This window comes from Triticum urartu, chromosome 7A, assembly GCF_056163025.1.
Source record: "Triticum urartu cultivar PI428250 chromosome 7A, HENAU_Tu73, whole genome shotgun sequence".
Taxonomy (NCBI): Eukaryota; Viridiplantae; Streptophyta; class Magnoliopsida; order Poales; family Poaceae; genus Triticum; species Triticum urartu.
The window spans coordinates 296,710,430-296,728,267 of record NC_141879.1 but is presented as its reverse complement, the minus strand read 5'-3'; the positions used below and the strand labels follow the sequence as shown (position 1 = coordinate 296,728,267).

The 17,838-nt window shown below is 47.3% G+C and overlaps 1 protein-coding gene across 1 annotated transcript; it reads right to left on the bottom strand.

Moving 5' to 3' along the window:
* On the bottom strand, window positions 1–1,539 carry LOC147959363 (uncharacterized). The gene is made up of 2 exons (XM_087532626.1): window positions 270–1,539; window positions 1–38 (listed from the first exon to the last, which is right to left on the bottom strand). Exons 1-2 carry the CDS (start codon window positions 1,537–1,539, stop codon window positions 1–3), a joined length of 1,308 nt encoding a protein of 435 aa, XP_087388752.1.
* Between the last annotated feature and the right edge of the window lie 16,299 nt (window positions 1,540–17,838).

Here is a 17,838-nt window from a genome sequence, read left to right as displayed (position 1 = left end):
CTATTGCATCGAAGTATCTCGGTCCGAGTAGGAAGTGCCTTCACAGAAAAACCCCAAGGATCAAACTCGATGGAAACATAATTGTCAGTAGTGAGTTTGCGGACAGAGAGAAGATTTTTGATAATGTGGGGAACAACAAGGACATGATTTAAGTAGAGAGGGTTGGACAGAGAGGGTATAATGTGAGAACCAATATGAGAAATAGGGAGAGATGCACCGTTACCAACAGTGACTATGAGCATTGGAAGGGATAAATGAGGAAAGTATACCAGGATCAGATGCCATATGGGACGATGCGCCGGAGTCCATGAACCACTCCTGGTTGCCGGGGAGCTGCATGTTGTTGAGCGCGGTGAGGAGCGCTGGGTCTACATGTTGCTGGAAGTTGTTGTAATGCGCTGGAGGATTGTAAGGAGCCGCAGGACCATGACCATATGCTGCATACGCTTGTGGGGACGGTGTGGTAGGGCGTGGACCGAGTACCCCAGGAGCTGTAGGGCGCCATGGACGAGGCGACCAAGTGGGCGACGATGCTGGTGGTTGATGATAATGAGGCGACGGCATCTGTTGCTGATGGAGACGCGTCGGCTGTCCAGTCCATGGATTGTACATCCATGGTGTATCGCGACGACCACGCCCGCCACGGCCACGGCCGCGGCCACTATTGCTTCCTCCGCGGCCTCCTGGAGAAGGTAGTGGTGCTGGGCCGCGGCGATCAGTGGAGAAGGAGCGCCCATCGTTCGGCGGTGGAGTGCGTTCGCCACCAGCGCCGGGAAGCACACTGTTTCCGCTGGCCCAAAGAGTAGTGGAGGCAGAATTCTTTGCATCGGTCTTTTTCTGGGCTTCCTCAAGAACAAGCGCGGACCATGTCTGAAGGAAGGATGGAAACGGCACTTGGAACGGAAGGAACGAACGCAGGTGTGAGTACTGTTCGTTGAGGCCGCGAAGCAAGGTCAGCATGAGGGTCTCGTCGGTGACCGGCTGCTCGACATCATCAAGTGCATCAGAGAGAGTCTTAAGCTTGGCACAATAGGCGGAGATCGTCATGTCCCCTTGAGTTGTGTTGCGAAATTCTGCATCGAGAGCCAGAGCACGACTCTTCTTGTTGTCTCGGAATAGGTTGGCGATGGCGTCCCAAACTTGCTTTGCGGTGGAACCTGGTTTCATGATGACGCCGAAGAGCTCGAGAGAAATCGATCCATAAATCCATGAGAGGACAGTGAAGTCATCGCGACCCCAATCAGAAGTGGGGGAGGTGTCCGTTGGGGTATTCTCTGAGAGAACATGATTGGAGAGACCGTAGCGACCAAGAGCGACGAGGAATAGCTCACGCCACTTGGCGTAGTTGGAGTCGTGGAGATCAAGGGTGATGGGGACGAAGGTCTTGATGGAAGCGGCGTACGTGGAGGCCGCAGGGGGGACGATAGCCTTCCCCCGTTCTTCAGCTTGGCGTTGTAGTTCATCCTCGCGGGTCCGGATGATGGACTCGCGGTTCTTGAGTTCCTCCTCAAGCTTCTTGAGATCATCGGCAGTTGCCATGGTAGGAGGAAGAGCTGGGGTGGCGGAGCTAGATGGCAGCGGCGACTAGAGGAAGAAGGTGCCGGCTGCTAGGGTATAGATGGGGCGCAGGAACTTGCAGCGACGAGAGTTTAGAGGGAGAGGATCGGACTGCCTGATACCATGTAAATAGGAAAATACCGGGCGGCTTGAGCCTAGCCACGGCACACCTCTCATATATATATATATATTACAGGGAAGATTTACAATTACAGGGAGTCCATTGGACGGAAACCTATCTATTCGGAGGTAATACAACTTGTACACCAAGTTGTCTAGAAGCCGTAGCTCTGTTGGTCTCTAACACATACAAATCCATACAGGGCCATTTTCTTTCGACTCGACGCATGCCCCATACCGCCTTCTCTCGTTTGACACCCGCTCTGCTCGGAACTCGTGGGAGCACCCGGACGAAAGCAACATTTGGTCCAACTGCAATCTGTAAAAATCTTTCACATTTGTCCGTAGATAAGAGGACCAATTCACGGACATGAATGTAAAAGACAATCATCTAACACTAACTACATACATTTTCACAACAACTTAAATCAACAGAACAAAATTCATGCAAATAAATACATATTTCATATAAATACGGCCTAATTTTATATAAACATGCCGGATTATGACAGGTTGCATTACAAATACATGAAAAGCGGTCCTAGGCTGACTAATCTAAATGATTGCCGGGCGTTCGGTCCCGTCTCCGCCATGAACGAAGAGAACGGAAGCTTCACTTTTTCCAGCTCCACCTCCGGAGCCCCGAGAAATGAAGCTATCTGCTTTGACATCGCCGCCAAGCGACTAATTGGCTGTCGATGCTGAGCCCACCAAGCTTGGCATCGACATGAGGGGGGAGCGATGGCCTTCTTGAGACCCGAGCAGCGGCGACCTACCGTGCACTACTCTTTCTCGTTGCCGGCGTCGCCCACGGACGTGTCGACTTTTTTGTTGTCGTGGCGTCGGGGCGCGGCCTCCTCGTTGTCGATGTCGCCGAACAACGTCTCTCCCGTGTCGTTGCCTGTGGCCGCTACCTCCGCCACCCGCTGCCGGTACTGCCAGCGAGCGAGGCGGATCTCGCGGGCGGAGCGGTATGACTCGAGCAACGCCTCCTGCTCCGCCAGATCAGAGTCTAGCGCGACCTGCTCCTCCACATGCAGATGCTCCTGCAGGAGGCTGTGGTTGTAGTTGGCGTCGGCCTGCTCCTCCCGCACCATGTCCATATAATGGGCACGGGCCTCGCTGATGGTCAGGGTGCAGTGCATCGACGAGAGAGGAGTGAAGGAGGAGGGTGACGCGGACGACGAGGAGGGTGGCGCTGGCTCGTCGTCGGAGGCGTCCTCCATTTGCACGTCCTCTGGCTGCCTGTCGGCCTGCCAATCGGCAACAATGGCAGCCATGGCCTTCTTCTTCTCCGACGTCGGCCCGTCCCTCAGATCTTTGACCGCGGAGGGATCCATGGTGGGGAATGGTGTAGAGAGGGATGATTGTGGTTATGGCCGGGGCACCGGGGCAACGTTTTATATAGCACCGATGGGCGGTAGACGAACGGACGGATGGTGCCGGAGGAGACGCCTCGGCAACCATGTGCCATCAATGCGGGTGGCCGTCGTGTCGCTTGAACGCGCGGCAGTCACCTGCACAAGGAAGCGGCGCAGGCGGCGCTTTCTTGGCCGGCACACTGCTTCAATGCCGATGCCAGTGAGCGGTCGCGTCCGCTTTGGGCGAGCATGAATACGGGCCCTGACGCTCTGGACTGGCGCTGACCGAAAACGCGCGAGGTGACAGGTGGGATGAAGGATTTTTAGTGGATCAGGACGGTGGAAACAAGCATGAGATCGGCCCGAACTTTCACAAAGCTTTCCACTTTATTTTTGGTTTGTGAAAGAAATCGTGTCCGAACTGCTCCACAAATCGATATAAGACCGTGTTGGATGATTCCGCGGTTCAGATAATTATGGGATATTTATTTTCAGGGACTTTTTGATGTAGAGACTAAAATAAGTCTTTCTTAAAGACTTTTTAACCAAACGGGAGAGACAACTAGGGACTAAAAATTGTTTTTTGAGACTAAATGAAGAAGACTCTTAAAGAGAGTCTTTTTTGAGACTTTTTCAACAATGCCCCTCATTGCATCCATTGTCCCGTCGCCCCATGACGTTGTTTGATTGTTATTTTTCTGTATACTAGAGTAACATGGTATTTTACATGTCATTTAATAATCTCCACGGAAGGACTAGAGACTTCTTAGTCTAAAACAAACCAGAAGAAACTTTTTAGAATTAGGAATTTTTTAGTTTAGACTAAAAAAGTCTTAAGACTTATAAACTAAACAGGGTCTATGAAAGATTTACGTGTCCATATTGCCGAAGCCCTCACGAAGGGCACGTTGGGTCGGAATTGGAGAGGCCCTTTCCGCAGCTTGCGCCGCACTCGTCGCATCTTTCGAGGAACACTCGATGGCAGTCCTTCCAGGATACCGCCGTTGGTTGCGTCGACTGACCGAACCCGACGGCGACAACATGCTGTTCCCCCGGCGAGCGACCACGGTGTGGTTTAATATCTGCGGCGCCGCACCGAAGAGCGAGCTAGCCGGCATGCAACATCGTGCCAACGGCACGTGGTGCCTCTACGTCTCATCAACTGCGCCCTCAAGAAGACCGGGCCATGTTGCTCCTCTCTGGCTCTCCTCGTGTTCATGTGCACATGAGCTAGTTTCGACTTCCGAAAATTCTTTGTTTCTAAGACCCTACTTGATTCATAAGTTTTAGGATTTTGTTAGTCTCAATTAAAAAGCGCTAGTCTCTAAAATGTTTCTACCTGATTGTTTTTCCGGGACTAAACATGGATTAAAAACCATGTTACAACTAAAAGTCTCAATAAGACTCTCCCTTTCATAAGTATCAAATGTCCACTTTAAATCTCTATAAAGGCCAGTTCTTTTGGACGATTCTACCAGAATCTCCCCCCTCCCCAGCTTCTTCCAGAATCACCACTCCATATGTTTATTACAATCCTAACTAATTAGACCTTACCTAAATAGGATTATAAAAAAATTATGGAGTGGCGATTCTGGAAGAAACTGGGGAGGGGGACGATTCTGGAAGAATCACCGAAAAAACTGGCCCTAAGTCTCTCATGTTTGGTTTAGATGAGACTAAAAGGAATATTTTTAAGTCTCTATACCAATAAGTCTCTGTAAATAAATACTCCCTAAAACAGGGGCCTCATGTGCTTCTTGTTTGAAACTGATGAATGTCCAAATGAACAGTGACTAGTATCACTTTGTGTGCGCGTGTGTGCGCACATTCTAAGGACAACTCCAACGCACTGACCTAATCGTCCGCTTTTGTCCGTTCAGGTCCGTGAAGCTAAAAAACATAGCCCAACGAAGTGACTAAAACGGACATCGTGTTCGTTTTGTGTACGTGTAGAGTTATTTTTGTACAAAATTATGTTAAATTCGGGTGGAGGCGGACACGGACCGTCCGTTTTGTCCTCCTTCTCCGCGCGCTGGCCCATATCACAGCAGCTTTCCTGGATTTGTCGTTGTCTGTCTCACCTCTCCGTGTGGATTGCTCATGGTGGAGATCTTCGTCGGCTCCAAGCAGTCTTCTTCGCATATCTGTAATTAGCTTGATAGTCATGTGTGGTGCGTCGGTGTTTGACACCTTTGTATCTGTCTACTCGAATGCAATGTGGTGATGGTTGCTTTATAATATAAAGCGGGGGAAACCTTTTTCATCATATGATAGCCTTTCTCCTCCCACCTATCCCGTTTTTTGGTCTTTCCTTTGTCTCTCTCATCGCGATGGACGCCTGAGCCGCCACACCTTGAGTAGGGACTCCTCCTTGAGCCGTTGTGCCTCCTGGCTGTCGGAGCATGGTCCACCTGGAACCAAGCACCACTCGGCCGCCAGACACTTCAATGCCCTCATCGCTACAACAGAGCAAGATGGGTTAGTGGTGTAGGGCAAGGCGGCCGCGCTCGAGTTCACCACGCGCATGCTTCACACCGGCATGTCCAGTTGGATCACCCGTTCCATCCACCACTTCATGCTTCCAATCCTCTAAGACGTGGCCGCCGCGGGCGCATACGTCGACATGCAGGATCTCCTCCTCCGCCTCACCTGTTGGGGAACACAGTAATTTTAAAATTTTCCTACGCACACGCAAGATCTATCTAGGTATGCATAGTAACGAGAGGGGAAGAGTGTTGTCTACGTACCCTCGTAGACCGTAAGCGGAAGCGTTATGACAATGCGGTTGATGTAGTTGAACATCTTCACGATCCGACCGATCCTAGCACCGAAGGTACGGCACCTCCGTGATCTACAAACGTTCAGCTCGGTGATGTCCCACGAACTCTAGATCTAGCTGAGTGTCGAGGGAGAGTTCCGTCAGCACGATGGCGTGATGACGGTGATGATGAAGCTACCGGAACAGGGCTTCGCCTAAGCACCGCTACGATATGACCGAGGTGGATTATGGTGGAGGGGGGCACCGCACACGGTTAAGACAATGATCAACTTGTGTGTCTATGGGGTGCCCCCTCCCCCGTATATAAAGGAGTGGAGGAGGGGGAGGGCCGGCCCTCTATGGCGCGCCCTAGGGGAGTCCTACTCCCACCGGGAGTAGGATTCCCCCCTTCCAAGTAGTAGGAGTAGGAGAGAAGGAAGGGGAGGAGAGAAGGAAGGAAGGGGGCCCACCCAATTCGGATTGGGCTAGGGGGCATGCCTCCCACCTTTTTACTTCCTCTCCTCTATTCCACTAAGGCCCAATAAGGCCCATATACTCTCCGGGGGGTTCCGGTAACCTTCCGGTACTCCGGAAAATGCCCGAACTCATCCGGAACCATTCCGATATCCAAACATAGGCTTCCAATATATCGATCTTTATGTCTCGACCATTTCGAGACTCCTCGTCATGTCCGTGATCAAATCCGGGACTCCGAACTACCTTCGGTACATCAAAACACATAAACTCATAATATCGATCGTCACTGGACCTACGGGTTCGAGAACTATGTAGACATGACCGAGACTCATCTCCGATCAATAACCAATAGCGGAACCTGGATGCTTATATTGGTTCCTACATATTCTACAAAGATCTTTATCGGTCAAACCGCACAACAACATACGTTGTTCCCTTTGTCATCGGTATGTTATTTGCCCGAGATTCGATCGCCGGTATCATCATACCTAGTTCAATATCGTTACCGGCAAGTCTCTTTACTCGTTCCGTAATGCACCATCCCGCAACTAACTCATTAGTTACATTGCTTGCAAGGCTTATAGTGATGTGCATTACCGAGAGGGCCCAGAGATACCTTTCTGATACTCGGAGTGAAAAATCCTAATCTCGATCTATGCCAACTCAACAAACACCATCGGAGACACCTGTAGAGCATCTTTATAGTCACCCAGTTACGTTGTGACGTTTGATAGCACACTAAGTGTTCCTCTGGTATTCGGGAGTTGCATGATCTCATAGTCATAGGAACATGTATAAGTTATGGAGAAATCAATAGCAACAAACTAAATGATCATCGTGCTAAGCTAACGGATGGGTCAAGTCAATCACATCATTCTCTAATGATGTGATCCCGTTAATCAAGTGACAACTCTTGTTTATGATTAGGAAACATAACCATCATTGATTCAACGAGCTAGTCAAGTAGAGGCATACTAGTGACACTTTGTTTGTCTATGTATTCACACATGTACTAAGTTTCCAGTTAATACAATTATATCATGAATAATAAACATTTATCATGATATGAGGAAATATAAATAACAACTTTATTATTGCCTCTAGGGCATATTTTCTTCAGTCTCCCACTTGCACTAGAGTCAACAATCTAGATTACATTGTAATGATTCTAACACCCATGGAGTCTTGGTGCTGATCATGTTTTGATCATGAGAGAGGCTTAGTCAACGGGTCTGCAACATTTAGATTCGTATGTATCTTGCAAATCTCTATGTCTCCCTCCTTGACTTGATCACGGATCGAATTGAAGCGTCTCTTGATGTGCTTGGTTCTCTTGTGAAATCTGGATTCCTTTGCCAAGGCAATTGCACCAGTATTGTCACAAAAGATTTTCATTGGACCCGATGCACTGGGTATGACACCTAGATCAGATATGAACTCCTTCATCCAGACTCCTTCATTTGCTGCTTCCGAAGTAGCTATGTACTCCGCTTCACATGTAGATCCTGCCACGACGCTCTGCTTGGAACTACACCAACTGACAGCTCCACCATTTAATAAAAATACATATCCGGTTCGTGACTTAGAGTCATCCGGATCAGTGTCAAAGCTTGCATCGACGTAACCGTTTACGATGAGCTCTTTGTAACCTCCATAAATGAGAAATATATCCTTAGTCCTTTTCAGGTATTTCAGGATGTTCTTGACCGCTGTCCAGTGATCCACTCCTGGATTACTTTGGTACCTCCCTGCTAAACTAATAGCAAGGCAGACATCAGGTCTGGTACACAGCATTGCATACATGATAGAACCTATGGCTGAAGCATAGGGAATGACTTTCATTTTCTCTCTATTTCTACAGTGGTCGGGCATTGAGTCTGACTTAACTTCACACCTTGTAACACAAGCAAGAACCTTTTCTTTGCTTGATCCATTTTGAACTTCTTCAGAACTTTACCAAGGTATGTGCTTTGTGAAAGTCCAATTAAGTGTCTTGATCTATCTCTATAGATCTTGATGCCCAATATATAAGCAGCTTCACCGAGGTATTTCATTGAAAAATTCTTATTCAAGTATCCTTTTATGCTATTCAGAAATTCAGTATCATTTCCGATCAGCAATATGTCATCTACATATAATATCAGAAATGCTATAGAGCTGCCACTCACTTTCTTGTAAATACAGGCTTCTCCAAAAGTCTGTATAAAACCATATGCTTTGATCACACTATCAAAGCGTATATTCCAACTCCGAGAGGCTTGTACCAGTGCATAAATGGATCGCTAGAGCTTGCACACTTTGTTAGCACCTTTTGGATCGACAAAACCTTCTAGTTGCATCATATACAACTCTTCTTTAAGATATCCATTAAGGAATGCAGTTTTGACATCCATTTGCCAAATTTCATAATCATAAAATGCGGCAATTTCTAACATGATTCGGACGGACTTTAAGCATCGCTACGGGTGAGAAGGTCTCATCGTAGTCAACTCCTTGAACTTGTCAAAAACCTTTTGCAACAAGTTGAGCTTTGTAGACAGTAACATTACCGTCAGTGTCAGTCTTCTTCTTGAAGATCCATTTATTCTCTATGGCCTGCCGATCATCGGGCAAGTCAACCAAAGTCCACACTTTGTTCTCATACATGGATCCCATCTCAGATTTCACGGCCTCAAGCCATTTTTCGGAATCTGGGTTCATCATTGCTTCCTCATAGTTCGTAGGTTCGTCATGGTCAAGTAACATGACCTCCAGAACAAGATTACCGTACCACTGTGGTGCGGATCTTAATCTGGTTGACCTACGAGGTTTGGTAGTAACTTGATCAGAAGTTTCATGATCATCATCATTAGCTTCCTCACTGACTGGTGTAGGAATGACTAGAACTGATTTCATTGGTGAACTACTTTCCAATAAGGAGAAGGTACAATTACCTCGTCAAGTTCTACTTTCTTCCCACTCACTTTTTTCGAGAGAAACTCCTTCTCTAGAAAGGATCCATTCTTAGCAACGAATATCTTGCCTTCGGATCTGTGATAGAAGGTGTACCCAATAGTCTCCTTTGGGTATCCTATGAAGAAACATTTCTCCGATTTGGGTTCGAGCTTATCAGGTTGAAGCTTTTTCACATAAGCATCGCAGCCCCAAACTTTAAGAAATGACAACTTGGGTTTCTTGCTAAACCATAGTTCATAAGGTGTCATCTCAACGGATTTTGATGGTGCCCTATTTAACGTGAATGCACCCATCTCTAAAGCATAACCCCAAAACGATAGCGGTAAATCAGTGAGAGACATCATAGATCGCACCATATCTAATAAAGTGCGGTTACGACGTTCGGACACACTATTACGTTGTGGTGTTCTAGGTGGTGTGAGTTGCGAAACTATTCCACATTGTTTCGAATGAAGTCCAAACTCATAACTCAAATATTCACCTCCACGATCAGATTGTAGAAACTTGATTTTCTTGTTATGATGATTTTCCACTTCACTCTTCTTTGAACTTTTCAAATGTTTCAGACTTATGTTTCATTAAGTAGATATACCCATATCTGCTCAAATCATCTGTGAAGGTAAGAAAATAACGATATCCACCGCGAGCCTCAATGTTCACTGGACCACATACATCAGTATGTATGATTTCCAATAACTCTGTTACTTGCTCCATTGTTCTGGAGAACGGAGTTTTAGTCATCTTGCCCATGAGGCATGGTTCGCAAGTACCAAGTGATTCATAATCTAGTGATTCCAGAAGTCCATCAGAATGGAGTTTCTTCATGCGCTTTACACCAATATGACCCAAATGGCAGTGCCACAAATAAGTTGCACTATCATTATCAACTTTGCATCTTTTGGCTTCAATACTAGGAACATGTGTATCACTACTGTCAAGATTTAGTAAAAATAGACCACTCATCAAGGGTGCATGACCATAAAAGATATTACTCATATAAATAGAACAACCATTATTCTCTGATTTAAATGAATAACCGTCTCGCATCAAACAAGATTCAAATATAATGTTCATGCTCAACGCTAGCACCAAATAACAATTATTTAGGTCTAAAACTAATCCCCAAGGTAGATGTAGAGGTAGCGTGCCGACGGCGACCACATCGACTTTGGAACCATTTCCCACGCGCATCGTCACCTCATCCTTAGCCAATCTTCGCTTAATCCGTCCCTGTTTCGAGTTGCAAATAATAGCAACAGAACCAGTATCAAATACCCAGGCGCTACTGCAAGCATTAGTAAGGTACACATCAATACCATGTATATCAAATATACCTCTCACTTTGCCATCCTTCTTCTCCGCCAAATACTTGGGGCAATTTCGCTTCCAGTGACCAGTTCCTTTGCAATAGAAGCACTCAGTTTTAGGCTTAGGTCCAGACTTGGGTTTCTTCACTTGAGCAGCAACTGGCTTGCTATTCTTCTTGAAGTTCCCCTTCTTCCCTTTACCCTTTTTTCTTGAAACTAGTGGTCTTGTTGACCATCAACACTTGATGATCCTTCTTGATTTCTACCTCCGCAGCCTTTAGCATTACGAAGAGCTCGAGAATAGTCTTATCCATCCCTTGCATATTATAGTTCATCACGAAGCTCTTGTAGCTTAGTGGCAGTGATTGAAGAACTCTGTCAATGACACTATCATTAGGAAGATTAACTCCCAGCTGAGTCAAGTGGTTGTGGTACCCAGACATTCTGAGTATGTGTTCATTGATAGAACTATTCTCCTCCATTTTGCAGCTGTAGAACTTATTGGAGACTTCATATCTCTCAATCTGGGCATTTGCTTGAAATATTAACTTCAACTCCTGGAACATCTCATATGCTCCATGACGTTCAAAACATCGTCGAAGTCCCGGTTCTAAGCCGTAGAGCATGGCACACTGAACTATCGAGTAGTCATCAGCTTTGCTCTGCCAGGTGTTCACAACATCTGGCGTTACTCCTGCAGCAGGTTTGTCACCTAGCGGTGCTTCCAGGACGTAATTCTTCTGTGCAGCAATGGGGATAATCCTCAAGTTACGAACCTAGTCCGTGTAGTTGCTACCATCATCTTTCAACTTAGCTTTCTCTAGGAACGCATTAAAATTCAATGGAACAACAACATGAGCCATCTATCTACAACAACATAGACATGCAAAATACTATCAGGTACTAAGTTCGTGATAAATTAAAGTTTAATTAATCAAATTACTTAAGAACTCCCACTTTGATAGACATCTCTCTAATCATCTAAGTGATCACGTGATCCATATCAACTAAACCATGTCCGATCATCACGTGAGATGGAGTAGTTTTCAATGGTGAACATCACTATGTTGATCATATCTACTATATGATTCACGCTCGACCTTTCAGTCTCAATGTTCCGAGGCCATATCTGCATATGCTAGGCTCGTCAAGTTTAACCCGAGTATTCTACGTGTGCAAAATTGGCTTGCACCCGTTGTATGTGAACGTAGAGCTTATCACACCCGATCATCACATGGTGTCTCGGCAGGACGAACTGTAGCAACGGTGCATACTCAGGGAGAACACTTGTACCTTGAAATTTAGTGAGAGATCATCTTATAATGCTACCGCCAAACTAAGCAAAATAAGATGCATAAAGGATAAACATCACATGCAATCAATATAAGTGATATGATATGGCCATCATCATCTTGTGCCTTTGATCTCCATCTCCAAAGCACTGTCATGATCACCATCGTCACCGGCTTGACACCTTGATCTCCATCGAAGCATCGTTGTCGTCTCGCCAACTATTGCTTCTATGACTATCGCTACCGCTTAGTGATAAAGTAAAGCAATTACATGGTGATTGCATTTCATACAATAAAGCGACAACCATATGGCTCATGCCAGTTGCCGATAACTCTGTTACAAAACATGATCATCTCATACAATAAAATTTAGCATCATGTCTTGACCATATCACAGCACAACATGCACTACTGGAATATGGGATTTTGCCGTCTACCACCTCTTTGCCGTCTGCCAGCTGACGGCAAAGAGGCTCTTTGCCGTCCGCTTCCACAAAGCGGACGACAAAGAAAGTGCAGATGGCAAAAAGGCTATTTGCCGTCAGCTGCTTCTTTGCCGCTAGCCAGCTGATGACAAAGATCTAGAAGGCAGACGACAAAGAGCAAGGTGGGCCCCACAGGGCACGGCGTGGCTAGGTCAGATTCTTTGCCGTCTGCTAGCGGACAACAAAGAGGAGGCATGGGCCAGCCCTAACGGTCGCCCTCTTTGCCGTCTGCTAGCAGAAGCAAAGAAGGCCCACTTAACGGGCCGAGACGTCTCTCTCTCTCTCTCTCTCTCTCTCTCTCTCTCCCGCGCGCCCGCCTCTCTCCTCTGTCGCCGCCGCCGGCCAGCCCCGCCCCTGGACCCAGCCCCCGCCGTCGTCCAGCCCTCCCGCCCCCTCCTGTCCCGCTCCCGTCCTCCTCCCCGCGGCCCCTGCATCGCCCCGCCGCGCCCCGTCATCGGAGAGGCCTGCGACAGGCCGCCCCGCCGCGCCGGACCCCTCCTCGAGGTCCCTGTGCTGCCCCGCCCCGCTGCCGTCCTCCTCCCCACGGCCCCTGCCCGCCCCGCCGCCCCGTCGCCGGAGAGGCCTGCGCCGGGCCGCCGCACCGCGCCGGACCCCTCCCCGAGGCCCCTGCGCCACCCCGCCCCGCTGCCGTCCTTCTCCCCGCGGCCCCTGCGCCGCCCCGCCCCACAGGCCGACCTCGCCGGAGCAAGAGGTAGTTTTTTTGTTTTTTTCCTGTTTTCTGTTCTCTATTTTCCTGTTTTGTTTTAGGTTAGTGCTAGGTTTAATTAGGTGTACTTTTGAGTTTTTAGGTTTAGGTTAGTGCTAGGTTTAGGTGTAGTTTTCAGTTTTTAGGATTAGGTTAGTGCTAGGTTTAGGTGTAGTTTTTTCCTGTTTTGTTTTAGGTTAGTGCTAGGTTTAAGAAGAGGAAAAAGGAGAAGAAGAAGAAGAAGAAGAAGAAGAGGAGGAGGAGGAGGAGGAGGAGAAAGAAGAAGGAGAAGAAGAAGAAGAAGAAGAAGAAGAAGAAGAAGAAAAGGAAAAAACAGAAAGAAGAAGACACCCTGACCCCGACCCCCCCGACCCCCGACACTCTGACAACACACCCCGACCCCGACACCCTGAGACCCCGACCCCGACACGACACCCCGGCACGACTCCCCGACCCCGACACCCTGACACCACACCCCGACCCCGACCATCGACACCCTGACACCTGACACCCCGACCACCGACACCCCGACCCCGACCACGACACCCTGAGACCCCGACAATCGACACCCCGACCCCCCACCCGACCCCGACCCCGACACCCTGACACCACACCCCGACACCCTGACAGCACACCCCTACCCCGACCCCGACACCCCGACACCATGACACCCCGATCGAACCCGGACATGATGATGATACAAAAACATCATATATATATTTGTGTTGATCGGGTTTATTTTTATTATGTTCATGATGATGTACACTTACATTATATACATATTATTATGTTCATGTCAGGTATCCAATTTTTTTATGTTGTACTAATTTCATTTACTTTTTGTCATTGCAGGTGTTGACAGGATGGTGGGCAAGGGTCTAGAGCGCCCTGAGCCTCCCGCGAGCGCTGCTGGGAGGGGTGGTTCCATTATTCCAGCCCAGCCCCTCCGAAGAGCGCTGCTAGACAGTATGCAGACAACTACGGTGGGCGCTTCTTCTTCGGCTGGGAGAGGTCGGGGGAGGACGAAGAAGGCTGGTAGAGGTGGACATGGCAGCGGGAGAGGTAGGAAGGCTGCTACGCCTTCCTCGCCACCACCCTCAGCTGATTCACCCGACCACAGGACTGCTACGTCTGACGTGGACCTGTCTCGGACTCCGGTCCATGAGCCTCTAGTCGCTGATCCTTCGCCCCACCAGACTCGGGTCGCCGATCCTTCGCCCCATGTGAGTCCGGTCCGAGAGTCTTCGTCCCAGAAGACTCCAGTCATGGGGTCTTCGTCCCAGAAGACTCCGATCCCGTAGTCTTCTTCCCACGAGACTCCGGAGGCTCACAAGACTCCGGAGGCTAGTGGCCCTGAGGATGGTAGCGAGGACACCTTTTCAGATGATAGCTACAGCAACGACGAGCTGGATGAGAAGGGCAAGAAGGTCTACAAGCGTGGCTGTACAAAGCTCCCGCCCGTGCCGACGACCCCCGACCAGAGGTGGTTGATTGTGCCTAAAGGGTTGAAGTAAGTGCATTTACTATTTTTTTAACCTTTTTCCTTCATGTTCCTTTAAATTAATATCTAATGTGTTGGCCTTGTCATACTGTAGGGGCTGGGTACACCCCCGTGGTGTCCGCAGGCCCAACCAGGTCCTTGATGTGCTTTGCCGGCAGCACTTCCCTAGGTGGGTCACATTGCTTGGTGAGGGTCAGGTTGCACAGCTAGCACTGACCTAGGAGCTGTACTCGGTTGCCCCGGCCCCGTCGAAGGAGAGGGTCGACGGTGTCTTGTGCGAGATGGTGGCCAACATTGTGTTCCGTCGGTTTTGGGTAATTTCTCCTTTACAGATTTAAAAATCAACACTAGCTAGTGATTGTAATAATCAGTGTTGTCTTGTTTGATTGCATACCTTCTACAGGGTTTCAGAGGGAGAGCAGGAGGCCGCGTGTATGGTTGTCGAAACCGAGTGCAAGCGCCTACTTCAGAACTTATGGCACGAGGCTCGGGTGTAGGCCGTTCGAGACTACTACGCCCCGTAGGGTATTAGGAGGGGCAAGAAGAAGTGTCGCGGTAAGTTTCTGAGTAAGGAGAAGTACATGAAGGTAATTACCTATTCTTAAGTCCTTGAACTTAGTTTTCTTGATTTGATCCGTAGGCCTAGCGCTGAAATTTCTCTTGACTCACTTAGGTGCCCCCGAGATGGTGTGTGGATAAGATGGACTGTTGGGAGGCGTTGGTGGATGCGTGGTGCTCTCCCCAATGGCTAGTCGAACACCAAAGGGCCAAGGATAAGCGTGACCAAATGGAAGGTGTGCCACACCATCAAGGGAGCTCCAACCTGTTTGAGTACGGGGGTAACTGGGTATGTGGTTTGCTACATGATTCATGCAATTTCATTCTTCATGGTAGCATTTATCCCTTCCAAAATGACTTAATATGCTTAGTTAGTTAAAAAAGGCATAACTACCTTGGATAGTTCATTTATGACATATTTAGCTCTAAAATGACGTAATAACCTTTAGATAGCTCTATAAAATGACTTAATATGCTTTAATTAGTTAAAATGGCATAACTACCTTCGATAGCTCAATAACGACCTAAACTAATCTTAGCTAGTTCATTCATGACATAATTAGCTCTAAAATGACATAATAACCTTAGATAGCTCCATAGAATGCCTAAATATGTTATAGTTAGCTAAAAAAATGGCATAACTACCTTGGATAGCTCAATAATGACATAGTTAGCGTACTTTGGTCAAAAATGGCATAATAATCTTGGTTACCTCAAAAATGACCTAAACTTAGCTTATTTTCCTCGAAAATGACATAATAACCTTTCTTAGCTCCAAAATGACCTATTTACATAGCAATATCATTCTTCATGCTAGCTTGAGCCCTAACTAATATTTTGTTCCTCTCTCTCAGGCGCACCACCACAAGAAGCCTGTGCCAAGTCTGTTCGACCTCTATGGCATGGCCCATATGGCCCCGTACAAGAAGGCCAAGCCATTCACGGAGTCTGACCTAGATCATCCGGAGAGCTTCACCAACATCTCCTCCCACCACAAGCTTGTGAAGTACAGAGACGAGGAGAAGGCAAGGAAAGGGGAGGACTTTAACCCGAGCCAGGATCCTTTTGATACAGAGCTAGTGATGATATCTGGTGGCGGGAGGTCCCATGGCTCTCAAGCCATTGGTGATGGACTGATACGTTGTCCTAAGACTCTCCCGCAGATCAAGAAGCGCCTGAGTAGCTCTGATCCTGATATAACGCCTCATGCACGGCCTGCGGAGCACGCCATGACGGTTAGTTATACGGACTCTCTCACCTTTCCTCCATTACATTGTGTGTGCGTTCGTCGATGATTACAATGCTAACAAGGAGTGCTGTGTTGCAGGCATTGGTTGAGAAAGAGAGATTGAAGACCCAGGCGCTTTTGGAGGAGGCAAAAAGGGAGGCGGCGCAGAGGGAGAGGGAGATGGAGGAGAGGACGGCTAAGGTGTTGGAGGAGGAGAGGAACCAGAACGAGGCGTCTAACTGGGCCCTATACGAGCTCATCGTGGTACGTTTCTCGTGCATATTAGCCCAATCATGCACGTAATGTTCACATTACTAACTAATATGACTGACTCGTGAGAACCTAATGTGCAGACCATGTGTGAGAAAAACGGTCAGGCCCCTCTGCCGATGCCCCAGATTGCTCCGATGACCACAGTGAGTTTGATTTGAATGGTCCTTAGTTACTACTATTCACATTTTAGTTTGCATCATGCTAACGAGACATTATTGGAAATGATCTTTGGTTCAGCATGCTCCCGACAAGCATCGACCAATCCTTCCGCGTCTGCCAATGCCGGAACCCCGACCGGTCCTTCATCTTCGTCTACCACTGGCACAGGCCCGACCATTCCTACACCTCCGTGATAACGGTATTTTTCTTCTTATTAACCCTATTTAGTCCATTTTTCACATAATTTAGCCTATTTAGTCCACAAATGACATAATAAGATGAAGAAAATCAAGGAAGAGGAAGGAAAGAAGGAATAGGATTCTTCTTCTTCTTTTCCTCCTCTTACTTGTTTTTATTCGTAAATGGCATCATAATCTTGCTAACCTCATAAATGTCATATACTTAGATTGTTGTCCTCTAAAATGACACAATAAGCTTAGTTAGGTCAAAAATGGCATAATTTGCTAAGTTGGCTCAAAAATGGCATTTTTCTTCTTATTTAGCCAATTTATTCCATTTATGAAACAGTTTAGCCTATTTAGTCCACAAATGACATAATAAGATGAAGAAAATCAAGGAAGAGGAAGAAAAGAAGGAATAGGAAGAAAAGAAGAAGAAGAAGTTCTACTTCTTCTTCTTCTTCTTCTCCTTCTTCTTCTTCTTCTTCTTCTTCTTCTTCTCCTAGTCTTCTTATCCTTCTTCTTCTTCTTCTTCTTATTCTAGTTTTCTTCTTCTTCTTCCTCTTCTTCTAACTTTCTTGTTTCCCATTTTGCAGATTTAATTCACTATATGGAAGCTTGCATGGATGGAGTGCTTGTTTCCCTGTTCTTCTTTTCGTTTGTATCGAAGAATAATGTGGAACTTGTTATATGGGTGCATGGAACAATGTGTTGGATGAACATTGTGATATTAGTGTAAGATGTATGGATGAAACTGTGTTTCTTATGTATGTATGTTGTCATGGATGGAGCTATGTGTTGGATACATCATATGTCTGCTGTGCCTATGAAAAAAATATGTATATCTGTGTGTGAATTCCAGTGAAATTAAATGGATATAAATAAAAACAAGGGATATATAGCCTCTTTGCCATCTGCTAGC

Bases quoted from the DNA above. Each gene is read 5' to 3' on its own strand.
- LOC147959363 (XM_087532626.1), bottom strand. From the start codon at position 1,539: ATGGCAACTGCCGATGATCTCAAGAAGCTTGAGGAGGAACTCAAGAAC. The intron at 39-269 runs GTATACTTTCCT...TTTTCTGTGAAG, and splicing joins CCATATGGCATCTGATCCTG to GCACTTCCTACTCGGACCGA.